Below are 24,538 nucleotides of genomic sequence, written 5' to 3' on the forward strand. Positions count from 1 at the left end.
CTTCTAGGTCTCTTCAGTCTCGAGCAGTAGACGTAACCGTTCCATGCTCCCCAAGAGGACGATCAGTTGCTTCATGCATCCTCCTGTCGGAGCACCATAATCCTGGGAAACCTCATCCAGAACAAACGTTGAGCGCTAAGGCCATTACCATCCGAGAATCTGTACTCCGCATTTGAGTATGGTTCCATTGTGCTGTACCGGAAACAAAGTCCGTGATGATGCTACGTTCTTGATGTTAGTAGGGCAATGAGGTTAGTTGCACGTTAGCACTACCTTCATGTAGGTGCAGCAATTAACGCTGGCAAGAATTACAGCTTACTACACATTCTAGCCAAAGGCTACCAAGAAGGTATTGAACATTTCATTTAAGAAAACGTGTCATGTAGTGCTTCTACGGGCTGTTTCTGCGCATTTCCCATGATTAATGTGATTACGATGATAAGTAGAAAATGAGCTCAACATGGAAATAAAGCGTTTTCGGACCCATGTCGATACAAAACATTTTATTCCTTTGTATGTGGAATCTTTACTGAAAGCTTGGCCATACAATTCTGAGTACGAGATATGCGTAAGCTAGTAAATGTAGCCTAGTAAACAAGCGGGAAAATCGCTTTTCATAAAAGCTGCTGCCTTTAAAAGAGGCTGCTGCTCCCTCTGCTGTATTAAATAGCTGTCGTTATGTGAATCCTCAAAATGGAAAATACCGACATAAAATACAGGATTATAAACTTTTTGCTATTTGCACACGAGTAACTTTTATTATCCTCGTGCGGTTAAAGGGTTCCACGAAAGAGAAAAGTCGTCGAATATAATTTTTCTTTGTATGAGGATACACTAGATAATTTATTAAAATTATATACTAGTTTTTAGCTGGAAAACTTTTAGAACTTCATTCCAAACATACAGTGATCAAATTAGTCTACTTATAGTATCTCACCAATACAAATCATAAATCTGGAAATTCAGTTGTAATGTGCCATGCAAGCACTTTCTTACCAAAGCTAGGTGAGTTTTTAATGGCCAAAAATATGTGTCTTCAGACAAGAGGGTGGTCATGATATAATGAAACGTAATTGGACATTTTCGTAACTGTTTTAATTAGTTCGTTAGTTACGATTATTCCTGTATAGTAAAAAATACAAATTTAATCAAAAAGTGAACAGCAGATAATACAAAACTTAGATGAAAGCGTTATGGGTTGTCAATATTCAAAATTATTTTGAAAAACGATGTATTCGGTCTAGATGATCACTTACTTTAATTTGTTTACGATTAAAAGGTTTAATTTGAAACCATCACCATTACGTACTGTATACGTACATAGCTGTGTTGTGAAGAACATTGTAAGATATTAAAGTTTATCAGTGCATAACGGATTGCGGTTTTTCAGAGTATTGCGTTGTTCCTGCAGACATCCTTCCGCAAACGCGAACTGTTTTGAGAAAATAAAATTCTTTGGAATACATTTTAATTAAGGAAGAAAATATTCTAGATACAGACCAACCACATGACTGACATTTTTTTCGAGACTAATAGCTGGTGAAGTGTCGTAATAATTATTCCTCGTTTGGTTTGAAGTGATATAGCAGGAAATGGACCTTACATGATGTATACGAGAAAAAAAAGAGATTAGTATTTGACACCTCGTACAATGACAGAGTCACTTCACACAGAGCACAAATTAGCTTGCTCAAGGATGTGGCAGAAAATCAGGCACGGAATTTTCAAAGGGACTATACCGGTATTCCTATGAACTTGTTTACGGAATGCACAGAACACTCACATCAGGATTAACTAAAGAAAATTTCAACTCTGCTGCTCTCGAATGTGATTTCAGTGTCTTAAGCACTGTGCCATCTTGTATGGTTGTGCATAGTATCCAGAAATATTTACAAATATCGTAGGATACCAAAAAATGTTAGCCATATGTTAAGGCTGTCCAGTTGCTCGACAACTTTCCAGACAATTGCCATGTTAAAGCTTTCCACACAGTTTTGAACAAGAGAGGAGCCTAAATGCAAAACACCAAAATAAAGGCCGATGTGATGAGTTGAAATGTTCCTTCACAAAGGAAAATGAAGTAATGTTGCAATGATACAATAACAATACCACTGTTAAAATGAACGACGTAGTAATCGTTACTAGTGGTGAAGAAACTTGAATAAGGCCTCATGACCAGATGTGGTCCCTGACAAGTTCTGTAAAACATTTGCAAGTAAACTGGTTCCACATAATTTACAACGGATCCGTTGAGCAGGAAGATATCCACTGTAACTGGGAATGAACGTAGGTGACATTCATATATGAAAAAGGAAGCTGAACTGACTTCGTATATGACTTAACGTATGTTTGTAACGGGATCCTAGCACATATTATGAGCTCATAAATTACGATCTAACTAGAACAAAATTATCATTGGTTCTGAAAAAATCGAGCACGTGCGGCTGAACACCCATTTTCACATAAGATCTCATTGCCACGTATAGAGGAACCATGTAGTTCTGGCGTTTGTAGACTTTAGAAAAACTTTCCATGCAGTGCCACATTGTCTTGTTTTTTAAAAAAGAATGTTTGTATAAGGTATGGAACGAGGCTGACTACTGCATTCATAACTTTTTTCAAGATGACGACGGTCCTCTTTTTCTTCTTTTTTGCCAGCTATGCTTCCATTCACACAAATGACTGTGGCACTGGGCTTACCTTCGCTCTGATCATTCGGTTATAGATTTTTAATATATGTACAATTTCTTACATCTTCATTCCTACCTGCTTGCTATCTCGATGCCCCACAAGGGCATCTAAACCACTCGCGGTTCATTCCCAGTGTATCAAGATTTCTTTTCCTTGCAGTTGTTTACTCACCGACACACTGTTATGTTATTACTAATCAGCGCCACAATTTCTCTGGATGCAATTTCCTATCGTTTTGCTTTGACTGGACCAGAGCAAGGAATGAAGCGTATCGATATATTTCGATCCAAGTGTTAACCTAGTTTTTGGTTCACACACGTCTTTTTTGCAGCTTGTTACTAACTTTATCAGTTGAAAATAATTAGTTCCACAGTTGGGAGATGGAAAAGAAAGAAAGAGAGGGAGAGGAAGAAAGAGAGGGAGAGAGAGGCAGAAAGAGAGAGAGAAAGAGAGAGAGAGAGAGAGAGAGAATTGGACACTTCTAATAATAATATTCAACAGCTTCAATTATAGTCATACAACAATGGATTGTCGATGAGATTACGAAACTGAATGGAATGCTGACAACAGTCTGGCAGCTGGTACGAAGATGTGCGTGATGCGACAGTTCAAGAAGACTACAAGATACAGATGGAAGGTGGGAAAAGAGGAGCTGCGACAACCGTAGGACACTCTCACAGTGATCTTGGTAATGGATATAAAATTCACATTGGTATGCGAATACCAATTCTCCACACGGATATCAGGTACTGACTCTGAATTGTGTTTCACAGCATTCATCGCTCTCTGGCACAGGAAATAATGTCATCAAGTTATTGGCCAGCGTCCTGGAACTTTGCTAAGTCACAACTGCGTCATACATAACAACAGTGGAACATGCCATGTTCGCCTGTGCAGTGTGCGACGTGTAAAGCGCGAGACGTTTACTTCGCTTCGTCATCCGCCGCTCACGTCTTTGTGGATGACAGCCGCGGTTTGAAGCCTATCCAGAAGCCACCGTCGATGGTCATGTTGAGTCCCCTGGTGGTGAGCCGTATGGAGGTCGGCGTCTTCTCCACCGGGTGCAGGCTGTAGCGCGAGAACAGCACGGACAGCGCCACCTTGCTCTCCATCAGGGCGAAGCGTTTCGCTAGAAACCACAGACGAGAGTATCACATAAGTACAAACGTTTATCGGGATTGATTATTAATTTTTTTACCTGCGTGTACGGTTTGTTGCTTAATAAGTAAATATAAGAAGCAGACACGAAATAGAGTTCAGTTCTGGGAGAGAGGAGGGGGGTATCATCGTATATAACTTGATGTCACGCACTTTTCTAACGAGCCACAGGTGACTAAGATATAAAAAATAAATAACGACACATTATTCTTAATGTGTTGAAAAAAAAATGGTTCAAATGGCTCTGAGCACTATGGGACTTAACATCTATGGTCATCAGTCCCCTAGAACTTAGAACTACTTAAACCTAACTAACCTAAGGACATCACACAACACCCAGCCATCACGAGGCAGAGAAAAAATGTGTTGAAATATCTTATATAATTTGTGTACATCAGTGCTTAATACAGAGCTTCAGTATAATGTCAACAACATTACAAATCAAATAGATGCATCATCCGAAAAGCGTTTGTCCAAAAATTCGAGAAGTACCTGTGTTATGCAATTGTTTTAAGAACTGTAACCAGTGCTGTTTTTCTGGGCAACGCTGGGGAATGCCTACCCCTAAACTTCTTTGTCGACAAAGTAATTTTTTTACAATGTTGAGAACTGGAAAGAGTGCCATAGATTTATTTCACGGACGTAAATTTTTTATTTCACTTTTTCGTGTTGGTAATTGCAATACGAACGATAACAGTTCAGTTTTTGGTGGGAAAAGCGATGTCATTGACTGTTTCAAGCAGAAAACTAAAAAACTATTTTACTTGTTCTCCTGCATCTAAAAAACCAAAAACTGTCAATAATTCGTGTGCGAGTGAAAAGCCAGGAAGTTGAACATCAGTGGATGACGAAAGTGAAACTGTAAACCTGACCACTGAACCTACGTGTGAAAATGCAGTGAACGAACGTGTGCATGATAGAAAATTAAGTGATCGTCCAGAGTGTTGGATTTTGGAACAAGTCCGATACCATTTTTTTGTAGTTCGGCATGTTGATGACGACATGGCTAAAAACAGACGGGTGGTACCCCATGCTTCAGTTATAAGTAATTTTCGCTGCATTATATCCAATGTCGGAGTACCCTCAACCTTTTTTTTATAAAAAAAGCACTGACTGTAACCAACAAACATGCACAACTTTTAGTTATGCTTGACATTGTCAGGAATAGAGAAGGCGGTATTTATGTAATTTATTAAAATTAGAAAAAGTTTTTTTAGAAAAATCTTTTTTAACGCCTAGACAGTATTTGCTTAAGGTAATTAAGAAAAGATAACTACCTAGTTTCGGTTCTAAATAACAACCGTCTTCAGATCATGCATATACTAAATGCGGTTTGAACACAAACTGGAAATACCAGTCGTAATCATCATCCTCTAACAGACGTTGTTGTCGAAAACAAGAAGTATAAGAAAAAATTTTGAAGCTAACGATAACAATAAGACTGAGCCACTCTGTCCACCCCCGAGGTAGATCCAACGTCAACGCAATACTTGTCATCGGCTACCCTAGTATTCCAAACATCTGTTGATAAGGACTTTATTCTTGCTTCTATGGGGTAAAATTGATAATAATTTATAAAATTTCCGTACTGAGTAATTTCTGGATCATTTTCTTTGAGACACGTATTGCTAACTAGCTGGCTTCATATGCCTATAACAGATTGTCTTATATCGAAATATTAGTACGACTTCGCATAAGTATATAAAAATTTCAGTTACTCAGTAACTTCTGACGAAACACCACAGCACACCAAACTATAAAGAGTGCAATATCCGTGTTATGATTCACACACACACACCCCTCCCCAGCCTCAGCTTGTTTTTTGTCAGTTTCCTGTGCCTTTGGTTCGTCGATTCCATCTCGATGGTACGTTTCCTACGGCCAGTCATGCCACAAACCAATCCACGTGGGCTAACCCCTAAGGAACGATACTGGAAAGTGTCCTGTATAAACTGAGCTTGTAATTTTTTATAATTTCTTGCCACTTTTGAGACTTAGTTTTCACAATACTGAACTCTCTGAAAGTTATCTGAAAAATCTGAAATCCGATATATGTAAAAAGCTTTTAGTAAAAAGTTCTATCTACCTATATCCAGATTCCGCTCCAGCTACTGCCGGGTCAGGGTGCTGACGAGTCCTCTCCACTTGGCTTGGTCCTCCCACCACTTTTCTTCCTCCTCTTGCTGCCAGGTCACACCTCTCCTTTCCACAGATATTCTCACTCCCATTTTCCACCGTGTTCTTGGGCGCCCTGTAGGTCTTTTCCCATCCATCTTTAGTTCTTCCATAATTTTGGGGAATCTCTGCCCATGCATCCTCTTAACATGCCCATACCATCTTAATATCTTTTTTTCAATTTCTTCTCTCATACTTTCTTGTTTAAGGTCCTTTCTGATCTCTACATTCCTTACTCTGCCCATTCTTGTTTTTCCCTTAACTGCTCTGAGAAATTTCATTTCCGCTGCTTGCAGTCTGCTCCAGTCGCTTTCTGTCATTGTCCATGTTTCTCCACCATAGGTGACATAGGTAAGTAACAATTCTTATACATAAGGAGTTTTGCTTTTTCTGCAACTTCATTATTCCAAATCAGGTGTTTTATTGTTTGGTAGAAATTGCCTCCCTTCTGTAACCTCCTATTAATTTCGTTAGTTATTCTTCCATCCCTAGATATTTCACTCCCTAAGTAAGTGAAACTTTCTACCACTTTGAAGGGTTCTCCATTCAAGGTAATATTTCCGTTGATCCCTTTCTCTCTTCCAAATACCATTACTTCACTCTTATATATTTTTAATCCATACCTTTTCATTATTTCCTTCCACGCATCAAGTTGTAACTGTACATCTACCTCTTTGTCACTCCATATTACCATATCATCTGCAAAAATCATCTTTTTGTCTTTTTATTTTACTATATCTTTAACTGCCCTATTCATACCCTCCATGTCAACATTATAAAGTGCAGGAGATAGAATAGTTCCTTGCTTAAGTCCTTGTCTTGTTTCGAAGTATCCAGAGTTCCCCAGTGGTGTTCTATAATTGTGCCCGCTGTACGCTGTCTTTATTACATTAATGTATCCATCTTCTATATCTATCTTCTTCATTTCTGCCCAGAGTCTTTCCCTGTTAACTGAGTCATATGCCTTTTCTATGTCTGTAAAAACTATTACCACTCTTTTTTTATACTCCCAACCTTTTTCCATCAGTTGACGCATAGAAAATATCAGGTCGATCGTGCTTCTTCCTTTCCTAAACCCATGCTGTTCTTCACTCAGCTCCTTTTCTATCTTTTCACTTATTCAATTTAGTAAAATTCTTTCAAAAATCTTGACTGTATGACTCATAAGGGTTATTCCTCTGTAGTTTTTACAAAGTCTTTTATTGCCTTTTTGAAGATGGGAACAATGTCTCCTGTTCTCCAATGATCAGGTATTGTACTATTTCTCCACACGCTTGATAGTACTCTATACAGCCACTGCATTCCCACTAGACCTGCTGCTCTTATCATGTCCACTGATACTTCACCAGGTCCTGGAGCTTTCCCCCCCCATTCATCTTCTTCACAGCTATTTCCATTTCATCGAGTGTAATTTGTCCTAATTTTTCTTCCCAGCTTCTCTCAGTTTCTCCATTATTTGTTGTTTCGTCGTGTACCTGCTCCTCAGCGTTTAACAGTTTCTGAAAATGTTCTTTCCAGAGATCTTTTATATTCCCTGGATCTTCAATCACGGTACCGTCCTCTGTTTCCATCTTTACTGGTACTTCAGAAGCCTTCCTTTTATTTTTCATCATTTTATAGAACATTTTCTTAATGCTCTTCACATCTTCTTCAAGTTTTTTTGTAAACTCTTCCCATGCCTTTTTCTTTGCTGTTTCCGCTATTTCTTTGCACTTCTTCTTGTCCTCTATATATCTTTTATGGTCTTCGCCATTTTTAGTTTTCCACCACTTTCTCCATGCTCCATTTTTTCTTCTAACTGCTTGGATTGTGGTATCATCCCACCAACTTGTCTGTCTTACTGTTTCCTTTCCAGATGTTCTACCACATACTTTTGTGCTGCTTCGACTAAAGTGTCTTTGAATAAACTCCATTCTTTTTCTACATCGCAGAAAACTTCTTTAGGAAATTTTGGTCCGACTAATTCTCTGTACTTCTCAGCACTTTCACTCTCCTTCAGTTTCCAATCCCGTATCCTCATCACTTTCTTCTGTTTTCTGTTTTTCACACACTGATTCATTTTCCATTGTCCCACCAGTAAAAAGTTATTTGGTGCTAATGACCACCATGACCCCCCCCCCTCCCGTATCCCTGGATCCACGCCTCGTAAGCAGCACTCGTAGTATGTAGAAACATCAACTGCTAGGTGAATTACTTTTATTTTACAAGTTTCAGTCTTTCATAGCATCTTCAGGTACAAAAATATTACGACAATGTACACGTTTCACAATATGGTTTCTGAAAATTATTACCAAATAAGTTTATGCTAGAAAATCATAGTGTGGGCAGGTGTAAGCAGTGATCGCGTTTTTGTACCTGAGGATGACCTGAAAGTGTTGTAAACAAATTAATTCACTTAGCAGCTGTTCATGTGTCTATACATTATGTGTTTCGTATAGTGCTTATCAGCTATGGAGCATCACATAGCAAAAAAATTTAATAAATATATGTTGCTGGAAGCCGTACAAAATTACGGACACGGAAGTACTACATCCGCACGGACCTAGCCACTTACAATGTAACGGTGATCAAATATCGTGACAATGGTGAAACGTAAGTAATTAAAGGTAAAGTCGCAGTTGTGCAGCACCAAATCACTAGTGACGTTTTCTTTATTTAATCATCGGAAAAAATGACATTCACAATTGATGAATATATTGCGAGACCTGAGTTTCTCCTGGTCCATACAATTTTCAACCAACTTACTGGTATTCGGCCAGGTAACATTTACAGCGACTGCCTATTCTTCGGCGGGAGTACTCCCCGCCATTTTCAAGGCACAAACTGCAACGAAGAGGCGATGTACAAGCAAATTTAAAACCTTGGTGCTTGGAGTAACTGAGCAAAAACAAAACAACACTGAACACTAGTGCCACCAGAGATGAGCAAAGTCAGAAGTATCGATAGTGAAAGACTATGTACTAGCAGGTGAGGTAACATTGACTCTGTCCCTCTGTTTTTTGACAAGGGAAAGAGCAGGATTCCAAGCAGAGTTTAAACAAAAATCTCCATCCCTGTTTACAAGTTTGCTCGCTAATTTAATCTCAACAGCTTCTTTAATAACTCTGTCCCAATAGCTGGACGTGGACGCCAATACCTCGGTATTGTTAAATAAATAGGGTGACCAGTATCCAAACAATGTACGGCAATAGCAGATATACTTGGCTGCTGTAATCGTGTGTGCCGTTCTATGCCCAGTACATCGGTCTTCCACGGTCCTGAGTCTGACCAATGTATTCCACGCCACAGCTACAAGGAATGCGTTTTACACCCTCCTTACGCAAACCAAGATCATCCTTAACAGAACCCAGAAGCATTCTAATTTCCGTAAAATACGACCGATCTTGTTGGAAGTGCTTCCTGCGTAAGGCAAAAAGACAGTAGGCTTAGGTGTCGACTCAGTATTATCATTATTCACCCGATCACAGTTGGTCGATAGCGCACCGCATGTTAAATTGGTCTTTCACTATAACCATTTTGACGAAATGTAGCTGCAAAATGGGCCAGTCCAGCTGGAAAAGTCTCACTGTCGGAAATGGCATGTGCCCTGTGTACCAAGATTCAAACTACGCCTTCACGCTGGGCCAGATGGTCGTAACTACACTCATGCTCATAAATTAAGGATAATAAGTCCACAGTATTAGTGATAAGCTGAGAAAACGCCACTGTACCCCGACATCAATATGGGATATGATCACCATGCACACGTACATAGGCTGCACAACGGGTTGGCATACTCTGGATCAGGTGGTCGAGCAGCTGCTAGGGTATGGTCTCCCATTCTTGCACCAGTGCCTGTCGGGGCTCCTGAAGTGTTGTAGCGGTTTGGAGACGTGCAGCGATACGTCGACCGAGAGCATCTCAGATGTGCTCAATGGGGTTTAGGTCTGGAGAACAGACAGGTCACTCCATTTGCCTGATATATTCTGTTTCAAGGTACTCCTCCACGATGGCAGCTCAGTGGGGCCGTGTGTTATCATCCATCAGGAGGAAGGTGGGACCCACAGCATCCCTGAAAAGGCGGACATACTGGTGCAAAATGACGTCCCGATACACTTGACCTGTTACACTCCCTCTGTTAAAGATATGCAGGATGTACGTGCACCAATCATAATCCTACACCACACCATCAAACCACGACCTCCATACAGCTCCGTTTCAAGGACATTAAGGGATTGGTATCTGGTTCCTGGTTCACACCAGATGAAAACCTGGAGACAATCACTGTTCAGACTATACTTGGACTCATCCGTGAACATATCCTGGTACCACGTACTGTGTTCTTGACATCAGGCTTTACGGGTTCTCCTGTGACAAGGGTCAGTGGAATGCACCTTGCATGGCTCCGGGCGAATGAACCGTGTCTGTTCAATCGTCTGTAGACTGTGTGTCTGGAGACAACTGTTCCAGTGGCTGCAGTAAGGTCCCGAGCGAGGCTACCTGCAGCACTTCGTGGTGATCTGCAGGCACTGATGGCGAGATATCGGTCTTCTTTTGTTGTTGTAAACTGTGAACTTCCTGTACTGTAGCGCCTGGACGCGTTTCCTGTCTGCTGGAAACGTAGCCATAATCTTGAGATCACACTTTGTGGCACACGGAGGGCCCGTGCTACGACCTGCTGTGTTTGACCAGCCTCCCGTCGCCTTAGTATTCCACCCCTCATAACGTTATCAGTATGTGATCTTTGAGCCATTTTCAACAAACAGTCACCATTAGCACGTCTGAAAACGGCTGCACACTTACTCGCTGCATCGTACTCTGACATGCACCAACACACCTCTGCGTATGTGGACTGCTGCCAGCGCCACCATACGACGACCGCAGGACAAATGCACTGCATGGTCATACCCCGAGGTGATTTAAACCCGCAAACCGCCCACCAGAGCGTTGTCCGACCATGTATCAGCATTATCCTTAATTTATGAGCATGAGTGTATTAGCCTGTAAATACAAGTCAGTAAACTGCATGTCCCAATAATCCATCAACCTTCCTCGTAACCACAATGTAAAGAAAGGGAAGGCAACCACTCTCTTCCACCTCCATTGTAAAACGAATGTTCGCGTGCGTCGTGTTAAGATATTCTATGAGGCCAAACAGCAAAAGTATCGTCAACATATCTGAAGAAATGGGCGGGTATCAAAGGCGCCGACTCCAATGCACGTTTCTCTAAGTCTGAAATATGTCATGTTTACAGTACAACGCTGAGGTTAGGTGTGGTTACGTTTTGGATTATTTTTGTTGCAACTGACAATTTGAAAGTTTTTACAACACAACTTTAATTTACGTGAGTCTACATGGAAACGAATGAATAACAACGAAAAGTCACAATCACAAAGCCAGTAAGAATTTCCTACTATGGGCAACAATAGATAACTTCTAAGTTTCCCTCAAGAGTCCGTCGCAACACACATACACTTAATTACAAGTCCTATTCCGATAGCAAAGACGTAGTCTTCCGTGGAGACGTCTTTGAGGTCGGTATTTGGCGTGAACTGTCGTCCAGTATTTTTTTTTCTTTATTGTGATTTCATTCCCCTGCCCCATATGGGCAGGAGAGGGCTGTCAGAGGCACAATCCGCCGCTCTTCAGTGACATGACAACTTAAAATAAGAATAAAATGTTACATACATAAGGCGATAAGAAAGGGGAACTTAAAACAGAGTAATGGGGGAAAATGGAGGTAAAAATAGACTGACATGGAGACATTCATGGGGGACAGTTAAAAAAAGTCGCCAGAAAGTTAAAAAACACAGTTGGCGATTCTTAAAACACAGAGAAGACACTGAACGCACATGTACAGGTTAAAAGTCAGCCACAGTATTAAAAACACTCCAGAACAACACACTTAAAACCCACTTGGAGCACACACAATGAAGAATAAAACTGCCAGGTGGGACCGGCCGAGGGAAGGGTCAGAGAGGATGGAAAAGGAGGGGAGAGCAAGGGGCAGCAGGGATGAAGAGAGTAGGGGCGTCAGCGGGTACACGAAGAGGCAGGAGACACGTGGGGTGGGAGATGAAGAGGGAAGGCAAGGCAGGAGGGAGCGCAGAGACACTGAAAGGAGGCACAAGAGAGGGAGGGGGAGTAGGAGGGCGAAGCCGCTCAGGAGGATGGAGGGGGAGGAGAGGGAGCCCTGAGGAGGAGGCGGGAAGATGGGGTTAGAGTTGGTAGGAAGGGTAGGCGTCAGGGCGAAGCTCATCATCCGGGAGGGGTAGACGGTGGAAATTGCGTTGGGAAAGGAGATGGAGGGTGTGGAGATGGAGAGAGAGTGGGACACAACGGTAAAGGCGCGGCAACTGGTTAGGGGTGGAGAGGAAGGGAGACACCAGGGGGTGAGGGGGATCAAGGCGGTGGACAATACATAGTGTGCGGATGTGTTCAAGGAAAAGGAGAAGGTGGGGGGACGTTCGGTGCTGGTTCTAGCCTTTAAATAGTATTGGCCAGCCAATCAGATGTTGGTGTAGTATTACTTCCTGCAGGCCATCTCGAACTCCCTCTGCAGGAAGTAGTACGCGGAATGTCTGTTTCCAAAACAGCCGATATTTACCATTGCTTACGCGTTGGGCATAGACAACTTCGGTGCTGTTTGGTGTTAAATGGGTTGCCGGCCCGCAGGGGCTACCTTGGCGACGGCGTAACAATTTTGTATACGATAAAGGTTTCGATTGAGCTGGACTGCCACAAGCAAGTCTGAAGATGAAATTGTGTCTTCAGTGTGAATTACCTACCATAAATGAAACAGCTGCATGGCTCTAGTATAGAATAGTACCGCTTTAATTATTAGTATTGACCGGTTCGGCACGGGAGCGGAGAGTGCAGCGTTGATGAACGTACCGATGCAGGCCCTGGGTCCGGCGCCGAACGGAAGGTAGGCGCCCTGCGGCACCTGGTCCGGCCGCCGGAAGCGCTCTGGCAGGAAGTGGTTGGGCCGGGGGAAGAGGAGGGGGTCCGCGTGCAGGCCCTGCACGGGCACCGCCACCACGTCCCCAGCCTGCAGCCGCGGGCCGCCGCCCACTGCGCATGCGCGGCCGCACCGCCTGTCCAGCAGCGGCACTGGCGGGAACAGCCGCAGAGACTCTGCGCACAACAGTCGCCTCAGCTAACAATCTACAGGTCATCACATCCATTCAGACTACTCTTTGAGGCTGTAGTTACAGTTTTCCCTGCAGTTCTTTAATAATCTTATTTTATTTTCCCTACTCGGCGTAATTCAGTTAACTTTCAGATTTAGACACAAGATATTAAAATGAAACAAGTTTACTTTTACCAGATATTGTTTATTTACACTGCTCAACAAAGTATGGAGTGTAGTCGACGATACTAGACGTCTCATTTACACTACTGGCCATTAAAATTGCTACACCAAGAAGAAATGCAGATGATAAATGGGTATTCATTGGACAAATATATTATACTAGATCTGACATGTGATTACATTTTCACCCAATTTGGGTGCATAGATCCTGACAGATCAGTTCCCAGAACAACCACCTCTGGACGTAATAACGGCCTTGATAGGCGTGGGCATTGAGTCAAACAGAGCTTGGATGGCGTGTACAGGTACAACTGCCCATGCAGCTTCAACGCGATACCATAGTTCAAGAGTAATGGCTGGCGTATTGTGACGAGCCAGTTGCTCGGCCACCATTGACCAGACGTTTTCAATTGGTGAGAGATCTGGAGAATGTGCTGGCCAGGGCAGCATTCGAACGTTTTCTGTGTCCAGAAAGGGCCGTACAGGACCTGCAACATGCGGTCGTGCATTATCCTGCTGATATGTAGGGTTTCGCAGGGCTCCAATGAAGGGTAACTCCCCGGGTCGTAACCTGAAATGTAACGTCCAGTGTTCAAAGTGCCGTCAATGCGAACAAGAGTTCACCGAGACGTGTAACCAGTGGCACCCCATACCATCACGCCGGGTGATACGCCAGTATGGCGATGACGAATACACGCTTCCAATGTGCGTTCAGCGCGATGTCGCCAAACACGAATGCCACCATCATGATGCTGTAAACAGAACGTGGATTTATCCGGAAAAATGACGTTTTGCCATTCGTGGACCCACGTTCGTCGTTGAGTACACCATCGCAGGCGCTCCTGTCTGTGATGCAGCGTCAAGGGTAACGGCAGCCACGGTCTCCGAGCTGATAGTCCATGCTGCTGCAAACGTCGTCGAACTGTTCGTGCAGATGGTTGTTGTCTTTGCAAACGTCCCCATCTGTTGACTCAGGGATCGAGACGTGACTGCACGATCCGTTACAGCCATGCGGATATGATGCCTGTCATCTCGACTGCTGGTGATACGAGGCCGTTGGGATCCAGCACGGCGTTCCGTATTACCCTCCTGAACCCACCGATTCCATATTCTGCTAACAGTCATTGGATCTCGATCAACGCGAGCAGCAATGTCGCGACACGATAAACTGCAATCGCGATATGCTACAATCCGACCTTCATCAAAGTCGGAAACATGATGGTAGGCATTTCTCCTCCTTACACGAGGCATCAGAACAACGTTCCACCAGGCAACGCCGGTCAACTGCTGTTTGTGTGTGAGAAATCGGTTAGAAACTTTCCTCATGTCAGCACGTTGTAGGTGTCGCCACCGGCGCCAACCTTGTGTGAATGCTCTGAAAAGCTAATCATTTGCATATCACAGCATCTTCTTCCTGTCGATTAAATTTTGCGTCTGTAGCAAGTCATCTTCTGGGTGTAGCAATTTTAATGGCCAGTAGTGTATTTGAAATATTTACTCTGACATATGTTTTCATCCACTGAACTAAAGGTCTCCATAACGTTTCTCGACTTACTTTAAAATTATGGTGGTGTTTTGTTATATGTTGTTTGTACTTTGGAATAGTGTTTCTGTTTTTGCTGATGTTCTTTGCACCAACTAGTTTCCCCACACCATCTTTGTCTACGACGTGTGACCTTTTACGTATGGTGTATCTCGACAGAGAGAGGAGCCTCTGACCACTGGATGTATTCTATTTTAGTTGTTTTATTTTGACATTTTCGTTTAATTTATAATCGAAGACCACCATAGACCCATGTTCTGGAACAGTGTTTTGTTTCTCCACATGGCAGTGCTACAGGTTGCCCCAAAGTAGTAGCACAGTGCACACCTCACATTAACATATGTAAGTCCATGCGAGGATGGGGGTTTAAACCTTCGAAACGCGTTGCAGATATAAATAAACGATGACTGGTAACAGTGAAATTGTTATTTCATTGGATATAAATAACAGTCACAGTAAAGCCTAATCTAAGATATTTGCACTTAAAGTTAAACATATCATTTCCGTGCCCGCTGAGACGAGGCTTCGGACGAGTAATTATCCCATTTGGATATCAGTTGTGGGGGGGGGGGGGGGGAGATTTTACATTCATTTGTGTGTGACCCGAAAGACGGCTGCGCCTTGGTGACTCCGTCTCAGATGACGCAAGGGCAGGTGTCTGGCGAAGTTTCCGCGAACATTGTCGGGACTTTTGCTTTCTGCCTGGACCTGACGCATTGGTTTTCATTAATCCGCATAAAGTGATGCACAATGTTGTACTCCGACTGCGTTAGTCTCGCTTATGGGTTAGAGGCTTTCCAGTGAAGTCAGAGATCAAGTAAGTGATCTGATAAAAAGATGTTAAAATATAATGGGCTGAGTGACCACTGATCCGCACCTGAAAATGTCTGAGCTAGGTGACGAAGAGGAAACGGTTCGTAAACGAGTGTATACCGTAACTCAACTTGCCTGCAATGACCCAGTCCAGGTAGTCGCAGCGCGTGAGGTCGTCGTGGCTGATCTCCCCGCTCGCCGCAGACCTGCACTCGTCGAGCTCCTTCTGCAGGCGCGCCTGGACGTCAGGGTGGAGGGCCAGCAGGTACGTCGTGAAGCACAGCAGGTTTGTGGTCGAGTCGAAGCCGGCCAGCAGGAAGAACATCACCTGCGCTGCCATCTCGGTGTCGGTGAGTGCTGTTTGAGGACGGAGGCGTGGGACGTAACTTTCCTTGCGTGCTCAGAGGTGCAGATAGTTGTAAACAAGGCTATTCAGAGCACATGTAATGGCTAATAAACAAGAATACGAACAACAATACTCAAGTAAGTAAAACACAAATGCGAAAACACATACGGATACCAATAGGCTGGAAATGTAGCGAGCGAGGCAATATTATAGTAGCAAAGCTGACTAAACAACCCACGTTGCATACTGTGTATAACCTCCCTCTTTTCATAGCGTTTATCCCGTCCTGTGGACCCGCTGTCTTCGCAATTTGACAGGTTAATATTACGCCTTTTCTACCGCCACTGTAGTCAGTTAGCCTAACTGTCTATAAATCGTCTAAAATTTCTTCTGTCTTTGAAGCTTTGGTGCTTTGCAGCTTTGATGTATGTGATGGTGCACATTTCAACATGTATACACTGTTTCTGAAACGGTACATATCTTAAGTGCCTTAATATGACGAAAAATACACTGCTGGCCACCGTAAATGCAACACCAAGAAAGACAAGAGGTAGCACAACAAAATTTATTTTGTAGATAACATGTTGACCAAGTATCAAATGATTACGTTTACAGACGTCTGTGACATGTGGTTCCTGCCAGAATCAGTAGCCAGAGTAGCCGCCATTGTTGGAGATCACCGCTGCCACACGTCTCGGCATTGACTCAAAGAGACGTTGGATGTGTTCCTGGGGTACAGCAGCCCAAGCAGCTTCCACACGTTGCCAAAGATCGTCTGGTGTGGCAGCTGGGGATGTAATCTGGGTCACTCGTTGAGCAACCATGGACCACATGTTTTCTATCGGCGAAAGATCCGGAGAGCGAGCCGGCCAGGGAAGCAATTCAATCTGGTTATTGACGAAGAACCTTTGGACAATGCGTGCCACGTGAGGTCGCGCATTATCCTGTTGAAATATGGCTGTGGCCCAACCCTGAAGGTAAGGAAGGACAACTGGCTCCAGCAACTCGGATATGTAGCGCCGGCTATTTAAAGTACCGGCAATGCATACTAGAGGCGTGCGAGAGTAATATCCAATACCGCCCCATACCATAATACCCGGTGCAAGACCAGTGTGGCGGTGCATAATGCAGCTGTCCAGCATCCTCTCTCCACGGTGTCTCCACACTCGAATCCGACCATCGTGGTGCTGCAGACAGAAGCGTGCCTCGACAGTAAAGACAACGTCATTCCATTCTGCCGTCCACATCCGTCTGTCATCACACCATTGGCGACGGAGATGTCTGTGGTTCTGCGTCAATGGTAGACGAAGCAATGGACGTCTTGCGGACAGACCACTCTGCTGTAAACGGCGTCGAATGGTACGCGCAGACACTGGATGATGCGTTACAGACGCAATGTGCTGTGCTATGGTTCGGGATGTCACTGAGCGATCCGTCACTGCCATGTGCACAATTTGCCTATCAGCACGTGCAGTGGTGCATCGAGGTGAATGCGATCGACCACGTCGGTCCGTCGTACCCTCCTGCATCCAACGATCACATATCCGCATTACAGTTGTTTGGTTTCGTCCAACACGACTAGCGATTTCTCTGTATGATAATCCACAATCTCGGTAAGCCACTATCCTTCCTCTGTCGAACTCGGATACTTGATCAAACGATGTTCGCTGTTGTCTACGAGGCATAACTGATCGTCTTGTGAAACAACCACAAGGTAAACACACGTGCCGAACGTACACTCGTCGAAATCGCCAAGCCTTAAATGGCGCTATGAGGTGGCGCCACAGGCGCGCGTGATGTGCGTCTGCGCTGAAATTCTAATCAGTTGCATATCTCATCGCTGGAAACCCATGGTGTAAATTTCAGCCCGCATCTCGTGGTTGTGCGGTAGCGTTCTCGCTTCCCACGCCCGGGTTCCCGGGTTCGATTCCCGGCGGGGTCAGGGATTTTCTCTGCCTCGTGATGGCTGGGTGTTGTGTGCTGTCCTTAGGTTAGTTATGTTTAAGTAGTTCTAAGTTCTAGGGGACTTATGACCACAGCGGTTGAGTCCCATAGTGCTCAGAGCCATTCGAGCCATTTCTGTAAATTTCACTTGATTCGGATGCTTCCTTCAGGGTGTTACATTTACGGTGGCCAGCAGTGTAGATTAAGGTCCAGGCTTTCATGTAAAAGACGTTATAATACTGCTTTTGTTTTTTATTTTATTTCGAAACGGTACTTACTTTAAAAAGGTGCCTCGTAGTTCCCAAGAACCGCAGTTGAGGCCTGAATCGTTTGTAGCGCCTGTACCGGTGATTGGAATCATGTCACATGCAAACAGGATCAACAGCATATCAAATAACTTCACTCCTTCGTTTACCGTCACACACACACATTTCTGTCGTGGGAGTGCAGAGAAAGGTGGTTCTTACTCCACAGCATTTTTTTCTAGACAGTACGTGATGTGTGTATCAAGAACGATTGAAATCGGCCCATAAGTTTTGGAGGAGTTGTGGAACATACATACATGCACATGTTTTGATTAAATAAAGCCTCTACGGTGCCCCAAGCTATGTTCAGATTACCTGTAAAAAGGCCATGAAAATTCGTCTAGTGATTTTGGAGAAGCGTTTTCATACAGATACGACAGTCTTATTCAGTTATTATTAGTATTTTACTGTTATCTATTATTAGCAGGTTCGAATCCTGCCTCGGGCATGGATGTGTGTGTTGTCCTTAGGTTAGTTAGGTTTAAGTAGTTCTAAGTTCTAGGGGACTTATGACCTCAGCAGTTGAGTCCAATAGTGCTCAGAGCCATTTGAACCATTATTATTAGCATTGATCAGAAACATTTTATATTTCCATGTATTAAGAAATACGGTAAATGAAATATTCCAGAATGAGATTTTCACTCTGCAGCGGAGTGTGCTCTGATATGAAACTTCCTGGCAGATTAAAACTGCGTGCAGGACCAAGACTCGAACTCTGGACCTTTGCCTTTCGCGAGCAAGTACTCTACCAACTGAGCTGCCCAAGCACGACTCACGCCCCGTCCACACAGCTTTACATCTACCAGTATCTTGTCTCCTACCTTCCAAGCCATGTCTCTGCAATATCCTTTCTTTCAGGAGTGCTAGTTCTGCATGGTTCGCAGGAGAGCTTCTGTAAAGTTTGGAAGGTAGGAGACGTGATACTGGCAGATGTAAAGCTGTGAGGACGGGGCGTGAGTCGTGCTTGGGTAGCTCAGTTTGGTAGAGCACTTGCCAAAGAAAGGCAAAGGTCCCGAGTTCGAGTCTCGGTCCGGCATACAGTTTTAATCTGCCAGGAAGTTTCAAATGAAATATTTATTGACCAGTTACAGCAAAATCACGTCAGTTCCATAACTGACACAAGGAATAGAAAAATACTCTCTAAATCACTATTTCTTGTATTAATGATGACCAGTTTTGATCAAACCAACAGATATCTGCAGCTCTAAGGCGAGAAAAATATCAACAAAGGCGCTGGATGATAATAGTGCGGGAAAACAGAGTGGCAGTTAGGCTGCCCTGCATACCACATCTGGTTGCTTGACGAACGACGCACTATAACGACAGTGTGTTTCTGCATGTCGCAGGAGGCAGGATGTGCCGACCACCTTCCATATACTGCCAGCTGACTTGCTGAACACGTCCATGACATCGGAGCGACAGACCGAGCGAGGTAGCCCAGTGCTTTGCACACCGGACACGCATTCCAGAGGACGACGGTTCAATCCCACGTCCGGCCATCCTGATTTAGGTTTTCCGTCATTTCCCTGAAACGCTTCAGGCAAATGCCGGGTTGGTTCCTGTGAAAGGACGCGGCCGCCTTCGTTCCCCATCCTTCCCTAATCCGTTGCGACCGATGACGTCGCTGTTTGGTGCCGTCCTCCCAGAGAAACCAACGAACCGGAGCGAAGGATCACAACAGGTATTGTCTATTCAGGCACATCACGAATTGTACATGTAAAATATCATTTCTTTACCGCGTGTCTGTGTATAAAAATTGTGAAGCTAGATTGGAAAGCAAAGACATTACTTACTGCATTAGCGGAAAATGGTTAAATATTATCTCAGAGCGAGCATGATCCCTGTACGTAGTAATTAAGACTAAGACTATTAGGGCATCTTGTGTTCTGGGCTGGACCAAGATGGAGAACACATGGTTAGATGGACTATTAATTAAATAATTGATATGTTTATCAGCATCGTATTAGTACGACAGTATTATTCTTACCAAAGAAAAATAAATGGGTTTTCATCGACGAACATTTATTTGGCGAGACTCAACTAAAATCAAAGGGTACAGTACCGCCCGACATTGAAAATAGGTACGAAATACTTCGATATTTTTGTCAGAACAACACATTTTTTGTGTAAAAGTAACTCAATTTCAATTAATACAGCGAAGCCGGATACCAGTGTGGGAAAGAATGACAATTTATTTATTTAATTGATCACATGTGCACTCCCTCAAAATAAATCCCTACATCCAGTTTGGTGAGATCTGTGAAATGAAGAATGTATGGTCGTCTGCTAACCACAGATAGTGAATGTGAATAAATGATCATCTTTGAGTCGATCCTTTCGCCACCTTTGGTGGGACCAAAGAGATGGAAGTTACCAGAGCTTTGAGCGTCTGAAATGCGGCTGACCAATAAGGTAGCAAGGTGCTTCTCCCACTTCGACAGAGGTGCGAGAGAACCGGAATACGGCCATGTTTCGGCACTCTGCCGCTGGACCTTCTGCTGTAAAGACCTGTTTTTTGTTGTGCTCCGTAATGAAAGAGTGGAGGCATGGTATGGATGTGGAATATTTAAGAGTAGTTAGAATTAATAATTTCTCTTTCTCAGGAACTTTTGTGGGGAGAATTAAATGTGAGGCAGGTAATTTTAAGGGGATTGTAGTAAACCAACGGTCGCAATGAGCCCACGTGTAGTTATAAGTTGAGATACTTCCGTGTGCTTAAGTTAAGCTGAATTAATAGCGTGTGTACAATAAGCTGAAATATTTAAGAAATAGCGTGTGTATCATAAGTTGAAATATTTAAGAAATATCATTCCGTGTGACGCTAAATTTAAACTCTGAGAGAGAATCAAGGTGAGTCGGCCATCTTTCCAGCAACGCCACTTGGCTTGCATTGCACAGGAAGACGTGCGTTTATCTCCAGAGTTCACAGTAGGAAAGTAGAATTACAAAATGGGGCAGTGTCGTGTGAAACTGGGATAAATATTGATTGAAGTGGGAAAGCGGAAAGTGATGAAGTTGTAACCGTTCTTTGTGTAATATTTCATATTGTTGTGTTGTGTATGTCATGTAATTTGGGTATGTGTGTTTTGCATGGGGGTAGCAAGGTAGTTTCGAAAGATTTGTGGGTTATGCTTGTTCCTTCTGTATCGCTCGATCTCGAGGAAAGTTTCGTGAGGATGATTGTGAGAATCGAAGTGTGAGGTATAATAAAAGATCCACCATCCTATCCAGGAAGTGCACTGTTGCGGTAAATAGATTACGAGACCATAGTTTAGAGATTCACTAAAGTAAAGCCATGCCCATTGGGCGGAATTTCTCATGTGATATTGTTGTAGGTTGTAGAATTTGTGTGTTTAGGAATAAATCAAATAATGAAAAGAAAGAGATTGGTGGCCTTTTTCATTAAATTGTATGTTGTCATAATGTCCCGAATTTATATAAAAGCCGTTAAATCAAAGACAAAAAGTAAATGTGGTATTGCCAGTGCGTAGTGTGCAGTCAGAGTTCTATAAATCACTGATAGTCAGATGCGTGTTTCCGTTGCGTGTTATTCAAACAGGAGGATAATTTGTAACTAAATAGTAAGATACGAGATTTCATGTTACTCGATAAATTAAGGAAGAATCCACTCGCTTGGCAAACCACTCATCTTGCAGGCCTGACTGCTTGATGCCACAGTATGAGAAAGGCAAGTGGGTGCCTCTCAAAAAATAATTATTTTTTTTCGTTATCACGCTGAACCAGGAAGTATACGACGCGACGAAGTTAATCTGTATGTGATCAGAATATGACATTACATTTCAAACACACACATACAGCCAAGAACACACAATACCGTATGAAACATTTAATACATTTACTCGAGAATGACATAGAACGTATTAAAATAAACGCCACAGGAAAACGCATCTTGTTTTTTAAGTTTCTTGTCAAGTTATTTTCGTTTAGCAGTATAAATTTCCAGCTCCTCAAGCACACCAAGACACCGCCCACTGTCTCCATTGTGGTATCGACAGCAGTGAATTTATAACTATGTAATCGTACAGGGTGTTTCAAAAATGACCGGTATATTTGAAACGGCAATAAAAACTAAACGAGCAGCGATAGAAATACACCGTTTGTTGCAATATGCTTGGGACAACAGTACATTTTCAGGCGGACAAACTTTCGAAATTACAGTAGTTACAATTTTCAACAACAGATGCCGCTGCACGCGATGTGAAAGATATAGAAGACAACGCAGTCTGTGGGTGCGCCATTCTGTACGTCGTCTTTCTGCTGTAAGCGTGTGCTGTTCACAACGTGCAAGTGTGCTGTAGACAACATGGTTTATTCCTTAGAACAGAGGATTTTTCTGGTGTTCGAATTCCACCGCCTAGAACACAGTGTTGTTGCAACAAGACGCAGTTTTCAACGGAGGTTTAATGTAACCAAAGGACCGAAAAGCGATACAATAAAGGATCTGTTTGAAAAATTTCAACGGACAGGGAACGTGACGGATGAACGTGCTGGAAAGGTAGGGCGACCGCGTACGGCAACCACAGAGGGCAACGCGCAGCTAGTGCAGCAGGTGATCCAACAGCGGCCTCGGGTTTCCGTTCGCCGTGTTGCAGCTGCGGTCCAAATGACGCCAACGTCCACGTATCGTCTCATGCGCCAGAGTTTACACCTCTATTCATACAAAATTCAAACGCGGCAACCCCTCAGCGCCGCTACCATTGCTGCACGAGAGACATTCGCTAACGATATAGTGCACAGGATTGATGACGGCGATATGCATGTGGGCAGCATTTGGTTTACTGACGAAGCTTATTTTTACCTGGACGGCTTCGTCAATAAACAGAACTGGCGCATATGGGGAACCGAAAAGCCCCATGTTGCAGTCCCATCGTCCCTGCATCCTCAAAAAGTACTGGTCTGGGCCGCCATTTCTTCCAAAGGAATCATTGGCCCATTTTTCAGATCCGAAACGATTACTGCATCACGCTATCTGGACATTCTTCGTGAATTTGTGGCGGTACAAACTGCCTTAGACGACACTGCGAACACCTCGTGGTTTATGCAAGATGGTGCCCGGCCACATCGCACGGCCGACGTCTTTAATTTCCTGAATGAATATTTCGATGATCGTGTGATTGCTTTGGGCTATCCGAAACATACAGGAGGCGGCGTGGATTGGCCTCCCTATTCGCCAGACATGAACCCCTGTGACTTCTTTCTGTGGGGACACTTGAAAGACCAGGTGTACCGCCAGAATCCAGAAACAATTGAACAGCTGAAGCAGTACATCTCATCTGCATGTGAAGCCATTCCGCCAGACACGTTGTCAAAGGTTTCGGGTAATTTCATTCAGAGACTACGCCATATTATTGCTACGCATGGTGGATATGTGGAAAATATCGTACTATAGAGTTTCCCAGACCGCAGCGCCATCTGTTGTTGAAAATTGTAACTACTGTAATTTCGAAAGTTTGTCTGCCTGAAAATGTACTGTTGTCCCAAGCATATTGCAACAAACGGTGTATTTCTATCGCTGCTCGTTTAGTTTTTATTGCCGTTTCAAATATACCGGTCATTTTTGAAACACCCTGTAAATACAAGATGGTGTTTGCCAACTGGGGTGCCCAGCGGTTCTAGGCGCTACAGTCTGGAATCGCGCGACCGCTACGGTCGCAGGTTCGAATCCTGCCTCGGGCATGGATGTGTGTGATGTCCTTAGTTAGTTAGGTTTAAGTAGCTCTAAGACTAGGGGACTGATGACCTCAGATGTTAAGTCCCATAGTGCTCAGAGCCATTTGAGTCATTTTTGAAGATGGTGTTTTTCATTCACTATCACGTCAGTTACATGTAGATGCTTCGTTTCCAAAACATCTCTGCAGACCACGAGAGTACTTCCCAAACAACGCTCTGGATATAATGATGTTATGAGGCAGTGTTGTAACGTCAAGGATGAATTAAATGATTTTGCAGAATGACCCGACAAATCACAGAAGTATAGAACAGGATACAATGCTCCATCCGCTCTGCGAGATCATTTGAAGCGCAGGACCTCACAATGATGTGCACAGCGTTAAGATGTAAAAACAGCGTTATTTCAGAGTGTAACTACCGGAGAATACCACCGACAGCTGATTATTTGCGAGAAAAAAGTTACATCTCACCAATCTGCTTCTAGATACGGTCTCTATAAACAGTGCGGTGCAATACTTAAGGTGTGCCACTGTCAAGCAACATATCTCAATGAAAGTTGGACCATATATACACTACT

General features: G+C 43.5%; 1 protein-coding gene across 1 annotated transcript in view; it reads right to left on the minus strand.

Annotated features, from left to right (window-relative positions):
* Nucleotides 1-1,205: 1,205 nt before the first annotated feature.
* LOC126237545 (cytochrome P450 9e2-like) overlaps nucleotides 1,206-24,538 on the minus strand; it is a 95,951-nt gene continuing 72,618 nt past the window's right edge. Inside the window, exons 6-8 of the mRNA XM_049947731.1 lie at nucleotides 15,811-16,032; nucleotides 12,899-13,141; nucleotides 1,206-3,820 (exon numbers count right to left, since the gene is read on the minus strand). Of these exons, the coding sequence (XP_049803688.1) occupies nucleotides 3,639-3,820; nucleotides 12,899-13,141; nucleotides 15,811-16,032 (647 nt within the window). The 3' untranslated portion in view covers nucleotides 1,206-3,638. The remainder of the gene's footprint in view (nucleotides 3,821-12,898; nucleotides 13,142-15,810; nucleotides 16,033-24,538) is intronic.

Source organism: Schistocerca nitens, chromosome 2, assembly GCF_023898315.1.
Source record: "Schistocerca nitens isolate TAMUIC-IGC-003100 chromosome 2, iqSchNite1.1, whole genome shotgun sequence".
NCBI lineage: Eukaryota > Metazoa > Arthropoda > Insecta > Orthoptera > Acrididae > Schistocerca > Schistocerca nitens.